We start from the raw sequence: 17,291 nt of genomic DNA, 5'->3' as shown, positions 1-17,291 counted from the left end.
TATCTAAGAACATAGCTGCTGATGGATTTCCAAAAGCAAGAACAGCAGGCAACATGAAAGTCTCATCATCTCTCTAAAATAAATATAAAGTACATGCTCCAAGAATGGACAGTTTTAGGCGAAGGTAAAAATAGAGTAAAACTTGATAGGTGGAGAGGTTGGAGTAAGGGCCAAAGTCCTTGGAACTCTAAAATGTGTCTCAAACTGGGAAAGAGAAGCTCAGTTCCAATCTTATTACTTCAAGAAAACAGTACAGAATCAAGTCTTGATTTTCATCCTCTCCCTGGCCCATGATGAAACTCATCCTTTAAAACCTGTAACATAAAATGCTCATGAATTAAAGAAACCTCTAAAGTCCTAAACAAACTGAATCTCATTGGAGTCACCAAATATGATAAATGCTTGTTAAATTAAAAAAAAAAAAAAATGAGGTGAGCTAAAATTCCCCTGTGACTTTCCAACACAGGTAGCCAACCTGTAGCTGTGGTGGGAAAGTTGTGCCCAAGTATAGCAGTGACTGCAGCCCAACACAAAATTGTATCCTTAACATAGTAAAAGGCATTTTGAAAACTTTATTTTGTAACTCAACGATGTAGTTCTTGAGTGTGAACTCTGTAGATGACAATGTCGTGTCACAACGTCAAAAAAGTTGGTCATGCAAGCAAGCAAGGACAGTCTGTTTTAATTGTGCAGCTTCCCAATCTCTGACCTTCCTCCTGATGAACTGTGCTTCATGAGGGCACAAGCAATGGCCCTTCCCATGACATGGTATCCTGAGTGTAAATATTAACTTAAGTACTCAATAAACATTCATTTACAAATAAATGTATTTTTAAAGTTACGTAATAGAATTAACACATTTTCTCTTTCTTAGCCATCCGTACAATTTGTATTTTCCCTCAAAATACAGCTGCAGGACATCTTTGGTGTTTGTTGTCAGCCCTCTCTGCTTCCTTTGTTTTCATAAGTTGTGGTGCAAATATCTGCATTTGTCACTCTGAGGCTTGTTCCACTGCTGTCTCTCTGAGAACAATAACTATGATGTATTTCTATGTGATTCTTCAGACAACAAGTGCTTACTAGGTTTAAAAGGTCACCTAAAGTAGCTGTCTTAGCCTTTGTTTGTATTAAAAGAATAACAAGAGAAAGTATGTGGAGCACAGACAGGAAACGGATGGCAGTTCATGAAAACTTCTTACATTGTATTAATAAGAAAACACTAAGTTAACTATTATCACCCAGTGAATTTGCATCTAGGGCTCTGGTAAGTGACACAAAATATGGGGAAAACTGTCACATATGTCTTAATAATTAATTCAAGAATAATGACTTAATAAAAGTATCCCCCAAGTAGTGTCACAGGCAACTTTTATAAAACTTCCTTAAATAAGAGCATACACATTGATAATCCATATGCATAAGAAAATGAAATTGTGTTCAGATATGCCATCTTATGATGATCTAATTTAATATAGAAATAGCATTTAAGGATCTGGAGTTAATGTCTTATTAGCCATCTCTTTATAAAAATATCTTGAATTATTATTTCACATGATGGTCTTGGACTATGTGATATGCTACAATTCAAATATTTTAAAATAGTGATAGACATGTCTTTGTAAAGCCAACAATGAAAAGTGACTATATTTTGAATGGTTTTTGAAGACTGACTTCTGCTTCCAGTTTTGGTCAGAGACTGTATTTCTCTTAATTGTATAGGGCATGGGCAAATGATCACAAGGTCACTGGATACATCTAAGAAAATAGTATTTTTAAGATTCTTCTGTGGGTGGAGAGATGACTCAGAGGTTAAGAGGACTGGAGTTAAGTTCCTAGTACCCCCCCCAACCAGGTAACTCAGAATTGACTCTAGTCCACTATCAAGGGACCCAATGCCTTATTCTGGTCTCTGTGGACAGCTTCATGTTCAGGGTGCATATACAGACAACCAAGCAGATGCACACAACTTTTGAAAACATAAATAAAAAGTTGAAAAATTTTTTCATACTTGTCAATTCTCAAAATTGAGTTCCATTACAATTGCAATTTCTAGATTGTTTAGGAACTACAACAGGAGAATACTCAGTAGTCTCCATTTGAATATTAGATATTATACTGTGGTGATTTGATAACAGCTGATGTCTGTTAAGACTAAATCAATCACTTCAATGAAGACTTGTTTATATTTAACAACTGACAACTGCATATGTTATTCATTCAGTAAACTGCCTTCTTAAGTGATAAGTATTTAGAGTAGGAGATATAAGTAGAATCTAGCTGGGTTTTTTTGCTTCCCATGAACAAATGTTATTAGAAACAGTTATTACAGACATTCTGATAAAAACTACAAGTAACCTCTAATGCATTTACTTTTTAATACTTGTTTCAGAATCACAAACAACCTCTGAAGTTTTCTTCCTATACATTATTTTTTAAATGTTATTACTGTAATTAATTATATAAAGTAAAGGGTTTCATTATGACATTTCCATACTTGCATATAATGTGCATAATTGCTCATAGTCACATCTTTACTATACACTGATGATGAACTCTGAATTGTGTTTAGTAGAGGAAAGTATGTTTAAACCAAGTATGTGAGCTACAATAGATAGATAATATCATTTTATCAATCGAAGTAATTGTTTAAAAAAATCTAACTGGTTTTTTTCTCGCCCAATGTAACAAACATTTAAACCCACTTTATTGAAAGTAAAGATCTAATGTTGATATTTTTTTTACTCATGAATCTTTTATGTTTCCTAGTAATCAAATGGTTTTTCAGGGATTTGACACAATGAATTACAGAGTAAGAGAAAGTATATTCAACCAAATGTGTAACAGGCTTATGCTGTGGGTGAACAAGTAACATCAGGACAACAGCATTAACTTTCTTTGTAGAGTTAGAAAGAACAGCACCCTTCAGTAGAAGTTAAGTAGAAGAAAGCAGAAAGCAGAAGTTGCAGATGTGAGACTCAGAAGGAACTAAGGCATGAGAATGGAGAACAATGTTCCATGGGAGCGTTAGAGCTAAGGAGCCAAAAGATGTAAATAAGGGATCTGAAAAAGCATGATAGAAGGCCTGAGTAGAGGCCCGCCATAGACAGATTTGTGGTATGAATTCAGCTGGATGCCAGAAGCATGGCAATGACAGGAGAAATTGACCTGACTTTTTGGTTTAAGATATTGTTGCAGCTACATGTTGAAACACAGTATCAATGCAGCCATCTCTATTCAAGCAGGAAACAATGACTTCCTAATTTCTCACTTTGTATGTGTGCATAAAACAAATGATGCTAACAATTACCTATCAATATACATAGAACTTGCCTGGAGTCAGATAATTTTCCAGCATTCTCATCTTTTCATAGGATGTGGAAATTCAATTAATGAGTCTATGTTACTGATTATAATAAAAATGCTATTTATATGCAACTGATATCCAGACATTAGAATAAACCAAATTACAAATTAATGTATGCAAGTTTCTCAATTTGAAGTATCTATGGTAAAGATGAAATGTTTTAGGATGTTATTATTAAATTATTTTCTAAAACATCTAATATTTTTATAGTTAAATAATCAAGAGACAATTATGAGAAGTCTCAAAAGAGATGATAATTAGGTAATCTCAATGATAAATAATGTTTATGAAAACTACATTTTATATGGTAATTAAAATGAAATAATATTAAATACAAATGATGGATATTGCAAAAGAAGAAGCCCAAATTTTGATCATTATCTATCATACAAAATAACCAAGGTCATTTAGCTTTTGACCACTGGGAGCCAAGGAAGAGAAATCTATGGTTTACTTAGCTATTTCAAGCTTTTATCATAGAACTACATAACATTAGAAGATCCTTGGGGATGGCTCAGTTCATACATTCTGGCATCTTGTGCCTACTTGAGCATAAAATCCTCTCTCTGAGGATTTAAAATTACATTTGAAGGGTATTAATACAATCCATCATGTGCACATTGGAATTTTTACTATAATAATATAATAATGTGCTGAATCAGCTCTGCTTCTAACTTCTCCCAAGGAGCTTTATTCTGTTGCACAAGTTCTAATTTTGTTGCCCAAGATGACCTGGAATAGGGTTAAATGTCTTTTGACACCAGATTCTGTTTTATGAACTAAAATGGGAAATGCTAGGGAGCAAGTCATTTGTTTTTTTATGAGTTTTTGTCATTATCTCAGAAATATACCAGCCAAGAAACCATTTATTCTTGGAGACAATAAAATAATTGCTAGCAACTACATAAGAAGTTGTTTAAATTTTAACACAGGTGTAAACCTTATTTCAATAAATGGCAGCATCCATTTCTTATAAAACAAATGTTTTCCTTTTAAAAATATAAGCTAGTCACAGTTAATTACAACTCATCTTGCTTATTTTAAATCTAATTTTAACTGAGGTAATTTAGAAATGTATTGTTTAGATATAGGCAAAAATGATTTTATATAAAAATGTATTCAATATTATAAGCATAATAACTAAAGTGTGAATTTAACATACATATTAAAAAATTAGTTAATTAAGAAATTGTAAACATGGTTACAGCAGGGTATATCCCCTAACTATAAATGCTCTATTAAACTCTGAGACAATGCGGTGTAATTATTAATATAATAATGTCATTGTTAGTCAGTTTTTCCTTCCTGTCACAAAACACCTAAAATAAATAACTTGGTAGAGGAAAGAATTATTTTGACTCCTGATTTAAAATTTTCTGTCTAGTGTTGCTTGATGTCATGTGGTAAAGTAGTAACATGGTAGAGAGACAAGCTGAGGGAAAGCTTTCCACCTCGTGGTAGCTAGGAATCACAGACAGATGGGGATGATAAGGGAGGGGCTGTACAAGACACATCTTTCTGGAGCAGCCCCCAGTGACCCACTCCTTTCATTCAGATTTTATCCCTTAGTCTCTCTCCTCAGCCTCCAATTTCACTAAATATGAGTCAAATTTAGGTCAAAATTTGAGTGAACATGTCGCTTCCTTAAATGCATGACTCTGAACATTGCACAGGAAACTAAGCCTTGGCACAGAAGTCATTGTGGGGCATTTTAGATCCAGTCTGTAACATTTATTAGTATATATTCATAAGTGTTTCACCAAAGTAAATTATAACCTCAAATTCTGACAAATTTATAGCCTTTACTATTTGTTAATTGTAATTATAATGATCATATTTAAAAAGTAATATTGCTCTTAATCTTTAACCAATCCACTTATCAATATGGTAACAAGATCAATTTCCTTTTAGTTTAATCAAAACATGATGTTTTGCTTCCATATGAAAAAAATGAAAGAGAAGTACGGAACATGCTCTTGGGGGAAAAATCCACTACAGGATTGTTTTATATTGCAGACCAAGGGATAAAGAATTGGGGGATGGAGAGAAAGAGTGGGTAAGAAAGACAGGGGAGGGATAGTGGGAGAGAGGAAGGGGCAGAACACAGAGAAGCGCATCTGTAGCTGTTGACAAAGATGCACCAACTTTAAGTACATATCTGGTTTTTATTAAAATACATAAAATATGAAATTTAGGAAAGAGAAAATGGTGAATGATAGAACAGTGGGAGAAGAAAAAGCAGAAGCTAGATAAAATAGGAAAAAATAGAGAAGTTATGAAAGAGTGTGGCATGTAGGATATAATAGCTGGATAATGGATGGTGTTATTAGAAATGAAAAACGGGAATCCACACTGTAGAAATTAAGGTAATATGCAATAAAACGTTTGTGTGTAGAAATATGTAAATATCCATTGTATTTAATGAGAAAATATAGAAAATCTTGAAGTAGTATGTGAAAACAAGAAAAGTAGAACAATAAATGTTCACATAATTTTATAGATGAACAAAAATACATTATTTTCACTGATGTGCAGAAATGAATAAACCTTAAGACAAAAGAAGTTTCATCTATTAGCAAGTAAAATGTATTCTTGTAATATGGTTTTTGTCCAACATAATAATGCAATATATCATTTCAGTGCAATTGATTTTATTTATTTCTATTCAAATATTGATAGCATCATCAAAGGACAAAACTTTTAAACTCTGAGTTTAAAGCCTGCCATTGCTATTCTCTTGCTACATTACACAGGGAAAATCACTTAACTCCTATAACTCTTCTTATCTGTACTGTGGGATAATTGCAGTAAGTTCTTTATAGAGCCCACAAGAAGACTAATTCCTTATATGCACAAATTCCTAACATACATTATATTGTATCAATACTGTTATCATCATTAACTTTCATTTTTGTGTACAACACACAAATTTAAAAAGATGTATTAAATGATGAAATGAAAAAGCTATCTATTTTATGTTCAGTATTTCTTTCAGAAGGAAAAATAAGACTTAGATAAAAATAAATATGATTTTATTTTAAAGAAAAAAAGATACTAAATGATAATACAAGTCAAAATGAAGATCAAATTAGTGTGTGGGCCATTTAGTACATGAGTGAATGCCCTGCAGGCTCTCTACTGCTCTTATAATAAATAGCAAATGACAACAGAGTGAGCTTCAAATAGGTTAGATGCATTATCTTACGGTTCTGGAAAACAAAATTCAAAATGAATATTAAAACATTGTTGTGCTAAAATCAAGATAGTAATACCCTTCTGGGGATTCTGCAAAACTCAATTCTCTTGCCTCTTCTAGCTTGTACTCTTTGACTTGTAGATATATCCTCTGTCTTCAGTAAGAGATAACATCCTTTGCAAGCCCATCTTCTCTCCTGAGTCAAAATGTCTTTTGCTGCCGGTCCATATAATAAGTGTGACTGCATTCAGAACCCACTGAGATAATCTAGGACAAGCCTGTCCACCTAAAAAACCTTAACCTTTACTGCAAAGTCATTTTGACAATATAAGGTAACACTTAGTTTCTAGGAAATAGAATGTTGTCTTCTCTGGATCATCTTATAACCATGATAGCAAGATAAGAAACAGAAGGAGAGCAGAAGACACTAGACTGTTCTGCAAGATTTACTTTTAAATATTTATAAATGTTTGGTCAAGGAGAAACAAACTTGAAGCGGACACAAATATACAATGCAAAATTCCATTGTTATTTTAGGTGTTTTAAATGTATATCTACGTTTGAAAGGGCAGACAACAATAGAGAATCCTCTATGGTCTTCAAGTGGGAATAAAGGACAACGATGGAATGAGGCTCATGTTAATATATATCCAATCACTTCATTTCAGGTAAGAAATAACTTTGTTCATAGATTGCTGTGTATTGAATGCAACAGTAAATACATACTATGAAGAAGCAATAAATACATTAATATTCAGAAATTCTGTATAAGAGATATAAAAATCATGTATTTTAGTTCCTCTTGAGTTTGCAAATCTATTTTATGAAGACAAATGCACCTTTATTAGCATCCTTGAAGTAGCATATAGAAAAAAAAATCTATCAAAACAGGAGGTATTGCACATAGTAGTACATGCCTTTAATCCCAGCACTTGGGAGGCAGAGGCAGGTTGATCTCTGAATTTGAAATTAGCCTGGTCTGCAAAGAGTGTTCTAGAACAACCAGTCCTACACAGAGAAACCCTGTCTCTGGAAAACAACAACAACAAAAGAAACCAAAACTACTCAAGGTATTTGCACAGTAAACCATTTCCATAGACTCACTTGCATACATTTTATTCTCCACAGGAGATAATATAGATTTTCACAATAATAAAACCGGATATCATTCAAATATTTTCCAGCTCAGTCATTTATTACTTTAATCAAAATCAGAATTTTTAAGCAAATTATATTTCTTTCTGTAGATAGACTTCAGTTGAATACCAAAATGCCATCTATAAAGATATCAAAAATTTAATTATAAGGTTTTTAATTGAAATAATAAACTTTAATAATCACTGTAAAAGAGTATATGTATGAGATATTTTAATAAAGTTGGCAGCATGGTTTTTGTGATTTAAGTAACTATATCAACGTGTGTGTGTGTGTGTGTGTGTGTACCTACCTATGTTTTCATACATTTCTAGCCAACATATACCAAAGTATTTTTATTTCTTTAAAATGGTAAAAATATCTTTAAAATCTAATGACATTTCATATAGTCTATAGTTTTATTCTTTCTTTTGAAAGTACTCAAGCCCACTTACTGATATCATGCATCCATGTCATGGCATACATTTAAGGGTACAGAGAATCAGATCGATCCAATTATGCATTCTTTTCACTGATAGAATCTCTTTGCTCACAATTTGTAAAACTTTGACTGTTTGAAAGGTTGAACTTCTAAATTTAACTAAGTTGATAAAATAATTTTTTTTCACAAGAGTAGGGGTAAGGAATTAAATAAGACTGCTTGAAATCATATATCTATGAATCCAACAGAATCATTTTGTATCTATGAAGGATAATACAGTTGTAAAAACTGAAATAATTTATCCTGTGAAAACAGGATTCAAAGTACAATTACTATTAAAGTGAGTGTGGGGGGGTGGACATTGAAGAATATTTTTCTAAAAATATTGATGTTTTCTATATATTTTGCTTTCTACATGGGTTACCTCTTCATCACAAATGATAAAATTAAACACATATACAATAAGGATTTAAATTTGGTAATGTATCAAGACAATCCTTTATTGACATTATATCAATTTAATAAACATCTGTTAAGTACCTCCAGGACAATCTTTATTTCTTTAGATATTTGTTGAAAAAAAATGTGAGCTCTTACTTTGTCACATTGGCAAGCATGAAAATTTAGTAAAATTCTTGTTGTAAAATATGCTGGAAGCTGCCGGGCATGGGTGGCGCACGCCTTTAATCCCAGCACTCGGGAGGCAGAGCCAGGCGGATCTCTGTGAGTTCGAGGCCAGCCTGGGCTACCAAGTGAGCTCCAGGAAAGGCACAAAGCTACACAGAGAAACCCTGTCTCGAAAAACCAAAAAAAAAAAAAAAAAAATGCTGGAAGCTAACTGGTACACAGGAAGGGGAGAGATCTCAGGATATACACACATATAAACAGAAACAGAACACTTTTCATGGCTGGAGACTTAGAAGCAGACATTAAATGACTAAGAATTTTGGGCTTACAAAGTATTTGTAGGTGGAAGTTACTCTCCCACCTGACTGTTCCTAAATATCCAGCAGCTACTTCTCAAATACTTGACTCAGAGCCTTAATATTACTTATAAATGCTTGACCAGTAGCTGAGGCTTATTACTGACTACCTCTTACACTTAAATTAACTCATAATTTTTATCTATGTTTAGCCAGGTGGCTTGGTACCTTTTCTCTGTGCAGCATTCTCATCTTGCTTCCTCTGTGTGTGACTGGCGGCTCTTTGACTCCACCTTCCTTCTTCCCAGCATTCTCCAAGTCTGGTCGCCCTACCTATACTTCTTGCCTGGCTACCGGCCAATCAGCATTTTAGTAAACTAATTTGAGTGGCAAATCTTTGCAATATACAAGAGCATTATCTCACAGCAAGTGTTGAATAATGCCTGAACTACAGATTGGTTTAGATTGTAAAAGGGGGAGATGAGATCAGATCCAGGGACATATATGATCACTTCTGTCTTAAATTTGTTAATAAAGATGCCTGAGGAAAAACATTTTAAAGATGTGGGAGAAGTTGTTGGAAACACCAGTCTGAAGTTTTTAAGACACAGACTGTGTCATCAGATTATATCTCTTACTGTAAACAGCCTGAGTAGTTGATATTAGCAAAGAAAGTTTTACATATTGAAATGAGCAAATCAGTGATGCAACCATACAAAACCATTCATTAAGAGGAACTATGATAGACATACTCATCCTAAGTAGTATCTTAGGGAAATTCTAATATTCATAGAATTAAATAAGAGAGAGAAAAAGAGAGACAAACTCAAATTAGAAAACAAGTAAATTACTGGTAGAATGTCCTTTCTTGTAACATAATTTGTAAAATTCTTTCATGAGAAATTCAACTTCTAGATCTCACCAAATAAAATGAATACTTTTTTTTTGTAATTGATAGAAGATAATTGACAAACTTAGGTTTTAGTTAAGTCACATATACACAAGTTATATTTTATATGAGACACTGTGTCTACTAGAGAATTCTTTTTCAATGTTCAGTTTCCTTTTTAATGACCCCTGTCTCCATGGGAGGGTGCGTACAGGCAGCTAGGAGACAAGATGTGTTTACTTGAAGATCTTGTCTTGATTGACAGCTTTGCCTATATGCTAGAAGGCCCCCTTCCAGGAAAAGTACTCTCCAACCAGGGTCTGGATCTCCTCACTACCAGGATCCAGTATCCACCATGTATATGATGCATTGTCCACATGCCAATATGGACTCAGCAGAAAGACAGGCTTTGGCCTCAGAAGACCCAAATGCCAGAAATGGAGCTTCTGTTGTTGGTTCCAAAGAGGGCAACACTAACAAAGGCATTCTTCCTCAGTTTGTCCAATTTCTAGAATATTTCAGCAATATGGTTGCAACTCATGAAGGCCTAGGTAAGCTCTTCAGTGAAGTGGCATACCCGCTCTGCATACCAACAGAGACCAGCCATCTGTATCAAAATGCTCCCCCAGAATATACCAGCGCCACAGAGAGGGTGTCATCATTGGAGTACTTGTGCTTAAACTCATCCAATGCGAAGGTATCCTTGGGCAGATGAGCTAAGGGGCCCTTGGCCTTTGGCTCAGCTTCCAGTGCCTACTCACATTCATCCATCTCCTCAGCAGTTGAGGCAGCTGCCTCTTTTCTTCTTTCCACTCAGCCTGGGGCTTCTGTTTCTCTTCCCATGAACCCCTTTCTTTCCTTGGGGGTATCCGTTTAAGACTGGCTCTCTGAAAATATCTTAGCATCAAACTGGACCATCTTCTCACACAGCTTCCCTTCCCCCAAGAGAGTCCTGAAATGGCTCTGGTTAAGGCAGGTAAGAAACCAGCCTTTGGTACTGGGAAAGGCCTGGGGAACAGAAGGTTCCAAACTCTATTTATAGAGCCACAGCAGGGTGCAACTGTGCTATTAGCCAGTGACACTAGCTGACCACCGTGGAAACTTCTAGTTTTCCAGAGAGCATCCAGCAGCCTTATCGAGACCCTTGTGCATTTGCATTTTCAGTGGCCTGATTTGTTGTGGTGCGTGATGCCCAAAGTGGGGAACACTCAGGTGCTGACTGGAGAAATGATGTCACTGTCAGCAAAACTCAGGCACCACCAGAACTTCTGCCTCTGGAGTACTTCCTGGCAGCTCCTCCTTGCTTACATAATAGGTGAGATGCCATTGCCCTCAAACACACAGCATCCATTGTCATGCTCAAATGCTGGAATCTACCCGACAGGAGAATTTCGAGAAATTCTGGGGTGCAGTAGCTTGGCCAAGGTGGAAGCAGGGTGGTGCAGAGAGTACACAGACCTGGACCTCACTGTACTGAGCAGTGAAGGTCCTCCAGATTTCAGGATGATTATACAAGGTCCCAGCCGCCATGGGAATTGTGCAGAGAGGGGGGATAAGAAATTTGCATGAAAGCACAAGGAAATAGGAATAAATAAATAAAAAATAAATAACTGTCTTAACTAAAACCCCTTCAATATTCAGAGTTAATTGAATTGCCTGCAGGAAAATATTAAATTATAATGTGATTTATTCAAATAGACCCTTTCTTCTATCAGTTTTTCACATTGAGGGAAGCACAGAGTTTGCTTATTAGATAATGTTTTTGCAAGAAAAACCTAGTTCATTATCCAAGAGGCAGCACGGGACTGTAGATAGCAGGGGCCCTCGGAACATGAGTGCTGAGAGAATCTCACAGAAATGGAAGGCAGAGCACCAGGTCCGAGGTTGTGGGCTCCGGGAGTTGAGTCGAGTCGCCTTTCCCTCCGATTTGGCCAGTCTCAGTCCACCGAACCCCGTTTCTCACAATTGTTGGCTAAAAGAAGGAAATTCGGGATCTTTTGTTATCAGAAACCAAAGGGGTGTTTTAAATTCAAAAAGATGTCCAGGTCCAATACCCATGAAAATGTGTTTCTGCAGCTGCTGAGGTTTGCATAAAATTTACAGAAACATATTAAAAAAAAAAAAAAAGAATGTATAAAGAGATATTCAAGACTGTTAAAATTAATCCAACTTTATTCCTAGTGGTCTATGTAAGCCTTGGAGAAATTCTCTCTGCTGAACTCAGCTCTACTTCTGATTTAGAAGGCAGTTTGGGTTTGCTTAGTTGGTTCTCAATGTACTTTCCATTCCCTGCCTACCTTGGACGTTTTCATAGATTTATAGCACCAGAAAATCCCTACTCTCATCTGCTATCAGTTTTGATTGGCCTGAAGGACTTCATTTGACATTTCTTGAAGTGTGGGTCTGTTGAGGATGGATTCTTTTCACCTTCTGTACTTTTAAAAAATTGTCTTGTTCACCTTCATTTTTCAAAAAAAAAAAATCGTTTCCTCTAGGCATATCTTGGTGGTTTTTCTTTTAGAACTTTCAGGATGTCCTTCTGTCTCTGTATTCTTTCCAAGTATGAATCTCTGGCAGCACACACATTTATTCCTCTCTCTATTGTGCCAGCCTCCTTCTCTGAGATCATTTATGATTTTTATTTTCTCCTTGTTGCTGGTTGTAAAAACTGAGATTCTGATATGCTTTGGTGTGTTCTTCGAGTTCTGTGCACTCCTAATTTACTGAACTTCTGGGCCCTGTGGGGTCATCATTACATGGAAATTGAGGATTGTCTAGCTAGTTTCTTCACCGATCTTAGTTCCCCATTCTATCCTTTCAGATTCCTCTTTGAAAATTTGTGTTTTCTTTTTTCTTTTTTTTTTTTTGCGGGGGGGGGGGGGGTGATTCGAGACAGGGTTTCTTTGGGTAGCCTCAACTGTCCTGGAACTCACTCTGTAGACCAAGCTGGCTTCAACTCACAGTTCTGCCTGCCTCTGCCTCTACCTCTCTGAGTGCTGAAATTAAAGGCATGCACCACCACCACTTGATTTTGTGTTTGATTTTTTGAACAGCCTATATTCTGCCTGTATATTCAATGATCATTTGTTTGGTAATATCTACTCTGAATTTAGTCTTTTTCAGTGAATTTTTCATCTCAGCAACTGGACATTTCAATCTCTATAAATTCAATGTTAGTCTTTTTACAAAATATTTTTTATTTCACTAGTTAATGTCTTAAGTCTGTGTAGCCAAATCATGATTAACTGTTTGGAATCCCTATCTGTTCATACACATCTATTTTAATTCTTGGTTTGTTTTAAATAGATGGATTCTTCTTCCCTTTATGGATCATTTTTTGTTTGTTTGTTTTGTTTTTCTTTCTTGTAATTTGGGTGGTAGGCATCATGAATTTTAACTTAATAGGTACTGGATATTTATAAAATTTTGTAGTGCAAAGCATTTACAGTGATGTGCTTAAGTGACTTAGAAACAATCTATACATTTTAAGGATTTAAGATTTATTAAAGAAAACCATTTTTCCTTGCCCTCCCTCTCTACTTCTTTACCTTTCTCCTTTTCTTCCTCTCTAACCCTCTTTTATTTTTCCTCTTTTTTTAGTATTTTCTGATGTTGTTTATGCCTGACCTCCTTTGCTTTGTTTTCTTCCTATTGTGTTTTAAGAAAACAGAATTCTAAACACAGGACCTTGGGCTTAAGAGGTAAATCACCAAGTCCAAATCCTTTGCCAATCTTGTGAACATAACTTTGCAAACAAGTTAAGTGAAGCAAAGATTTATAGCATGATTTAAAGGCCATTCATGTGTAATATTTTTTAAAAACTCTGTCTTTTTCTATGGGGATTCTTGATTCAGTCCCTTCTGCTCAAATTTTCTACTGAATTTCAAACTGGTTCAGATGATTCTGACCTGCAAACTCTATACAGGGCAATCATTGAGTGACATGATCTCCATTTCTCATGGATCTATGTTGGTTTTTATTGATATGATCATCATTATATTAAGCCTGAGGCTCTGTGCCCCCAAAACCATTGCGTAGACTACTTCATTCGGTAATTTGTGTGTTTCAAATGGAAAAAAATAATCTGGTTTCAACTGCTTGGGGTGAAATCATCAGAAGGTAAAAATTTTGCATCAGTGTATTTTTAGCTAAATTGCCAGCAAGAAATCAAGATAAGTAACAATTTTTAATTATGACATTTCTGTTCTTTTATTTCACAATGTATTTTTAGATCTATTGACTAAAATGTCTATTTAATTAAAATGTTTCTTTCATTTCATTAATCTTAACTGTGCAAGGAAACTACTCATACCCTGACATAATATACTCTTTTAATTTGTTTTATTTTTCTTTATTGTTACTTAGAATTATTTCAAATTAAGAATTTTTTTACTCTGAAATAATTTATACAGAATGAAGAGTTTTAAAATACTTTGTTATGTCATGCCTACCAAAAAGCATTGTTATAACAAGAGATAGAAACATGTCATGAATTAAATTGTAAAATATTATATCATTCAAACATATAACTTTTGAAAATATTTTTAAGTCAAGTAGATAGCATGATGTATCTTTTCTTTTGGAGGAGTAAATTAGATATAAGTGGTGTTGAGTGCCTCTTTTACAACCAATGATGTAGCTTCACTTGATTGAAAATTTAATTACATCTATCTAAAAACTCGTACAACATACACACTTGCCTGTTTTGTTGAGCATCTTCAGTCAGTTTGTTTAGTGAAAATAAAATTGTATTGTAGGTTAAATAAAGGTTTTATTATATGGAAATTTCTTTGTGGGCTTTTTCATAGAATTAATTTAGCACTATCAGTGTAATGATAATATATTGATAACTTATTTTGCAATATTTGAAAGGATTAGAGCAAAACTTACCAAGTACCAAGGAAAACTATTTATTTCTGTTGTTAATACTGTGCTTTGTTTATAATATAATCCAAATTTTTCCAAAAATAGAGACAGTATGAGACAATACCATTTACAGTTCATTAGTTTAGCCTAAAGCGATTAAAGATCTTTACTCTTGAATCCTCATTTAAATATTTGGAAACAAATTTCAAAGAAATTTAAATATAAGTAATTATTACTAAATGATGAGCATGTTCTTCTCAACATGACTTTACTGTCTAACAATAAAAATGATCTGGAAAGTATTACTGTCACTAAGAGACATATTCTCAAACAGTTCTATATTTGATATGGTGAGTTGTAACACAAATTGCTAAATGGTCTTATTAATAAAAAAAAAAATCCCAGAGACAGATATTGGGGTGAAAGCTGAAAAATCAGAAATGCAGAACACGCCAGTCACAAGTTCTTACCTCTAGGAAATCCTCAGCCTCAAGATGGAGTTCCTGTTTCCTCATGCCTTATATACCTTTCTATGTCCTGCCATATTATTTCCTGGGATTAAAGGTGTGTGTGCTTCCCAGTAATGGGATCAAGGGTGTGTGCCACTGCTGCCTGGTTCTGTTTCCAGTGTGGCCTTGAACTCACAGAGATCCACATGGATCTCTGTCTCCTGAGTGATAGGATAAAGGGTTTGTGCCACCACTGTCTGGCCTCTATGTCTAATCTAGTAGCTGGCTCTGTCCTCTGATCCCCGGAGCAAGTTTTTTAGGGTACACAATATATTACTAAAGTGAGTCAAGTTCCAGGAGGATTATACAGATATTTTAATGATGGCTAAATTCACATTTAAAACATTTTAAAGGGCAAGATGGATAACTCATAGATTAAGAATGCATATTGCTCTTACAGAGGACCCTAGATCAACTCTTAGCACCCACAACAAGCAATTGACATAACTCCAGCTTTAGAGTCTCCAGTGCCTCTGGCCTCCATGGGTACATGCACACACATACACATGGAAAGACTCATAGCCATATGCATAATTCAAAATAGGAAATTAAATCTTCTGAATAAATACCTCTCATTTATAGTTCACAATGTGCTGTTTCTCTGTCCTCCCCAACATTTCACATCATAGATTGTTATTTCAGATTAGAAGCTTTTAATACTGACACTCAGAGAGTTGAACTGAGTGTTGTAAAGTTGTACTCCCAGTTAATGTTGGAGACAGCTTCTCCAGGGAAGAAACCAACACTAGCTACCTATTGGGGTACATCACCTCATAACTCTTAGATTTTATTTTATTTTTTATTATAGTTTTATTATTTAAAACAATTTTTTAATTAAATACATTTTGATTATATTCCTCTCCTCCCCTAAGTACTTCCAGATGTTCTGCCTGTGCCTGAAACACTCAACTTTAAGTTCTTTCTCAATAAATAAACAAAAACTTAATGCAACCACAAAACTCCAAAATCAAGAAAACAAAACAACCCCTCCCCCCAAAAACCCCACTGACCTATAAACAAATAAAAGCATACAAAAAATGTGGAGTCCATTATTTTTATTGGTCAACTACTCCTGAACATAAGGCATGTCCTGAATACCCAGTGTCACTCATTTAGGGAAAACTAATTTTTCCCTCTCCAGCAAGTATAAATGACAGTTTTCAGTTGTTTAGCTTTTACTCCAGTAGCTAGGTTTCCATTCTTCATTTATTGTTTTAAAAATATAACAAAATAAAATACAAGAAGATGAAACAAAAACTGTCATATTGAAGTCAGACAAGACAAACCGATAGAAGAAAACACTGCTGGAGTGACCAAGAACTTGAGACTAGATAGCCCAGAGACCCAGGGTAAACCACATAAAACTGGTCTAAAAACAGAACAAAAACGTAATGATAAAATGACTCCTGCTGATGTTCTGTTATACTCATAGTTCAGTGCCTTATTCAACCATCACATATCTTTTCTAATACCTGAGCATAGTTCAGTAATTTATTGAACTAATAAGATAAACATCATTATTAATTCTACCTGAATGTATTAATATCATGATTTTTTTCCAGTGATATTCATAGTCAGTTTTCAAATTGCACCCTTAAACTTCTATATTTCCCTCCATGGTAACAATCAGAAAGATCCTATCTCTTGTCAGAAAGAAAATACTTGTGAACACTTGCCAAAGCTGGTATGAACAGTGAAGTCAGTATCTGAAGATTTTGTACTATTTGATCCTTTAACTACTTGTATTCATTAACTCTGCACATAACTCTTTTTCACTTACTGAGAAATGGCATTTAAACACAAGTTTAATCTATCTGCCTCTATGTCGTCAAGTGCATATGCTCTCTAAAAGTTTGGTTCATCAGAAACTGTTAATCTATTACTTGAAACAAGTGTGTGTGTGTGTGTGTGTGTGTGTGTGTGTGTGTGTGTGTGTGTGTGATGCAATTTTAATGCAGAACCCCCATT

General features: G+C 34.7%; 1 protein-coding gene and 1 pseudogene across 1 annotated transcript in view; one reads left to right on the top strand and one right to left on the bottom strand.

The window, feature by feature from the left end:
• The window catches only part of Mdga2 (MAM domain containing glycosylphosphatidylinositol anchor 2), a 779,363-nt gene that overhangs the window by 755,427 nt on the left and 6,645 nt on the right, over positions 1-17,291 (top strand). Inside the window, exon 15 of the mRNA XM_028859113.2 lies at positions 7,098-7,228. Within this exon, the coding sequence (XP_028714946.1) occupies positions 7,098-7,228 (131 nt within the window). The remainder of the gene's footprint in view (positions 1-7,097; positions 7,229-17,291) is intronic.
• Positions 10,185-12,767, bottom strand: LOC114684613 (annotated as a pseudogene).

This window comes from Peromyscus leucopus, chromosome 14, assembly GCF_004664715.2.
Source record: "Peromyscus leucopus breed LL Stock chromosome 14, UCI_PerLeu_2.1, whole genome shotgun sequence".
Lineage (NCBI taxonomy): Eukaryota > Metazoa > Chordata > Mammalia > Rodentia > Cricetidae > Peromyscus > Peromyscus leucopus.
Note: the sequence above shows the minus strand (reverse complement) of the source record. Positions and strands in the feature narration are given on the sequence as shown.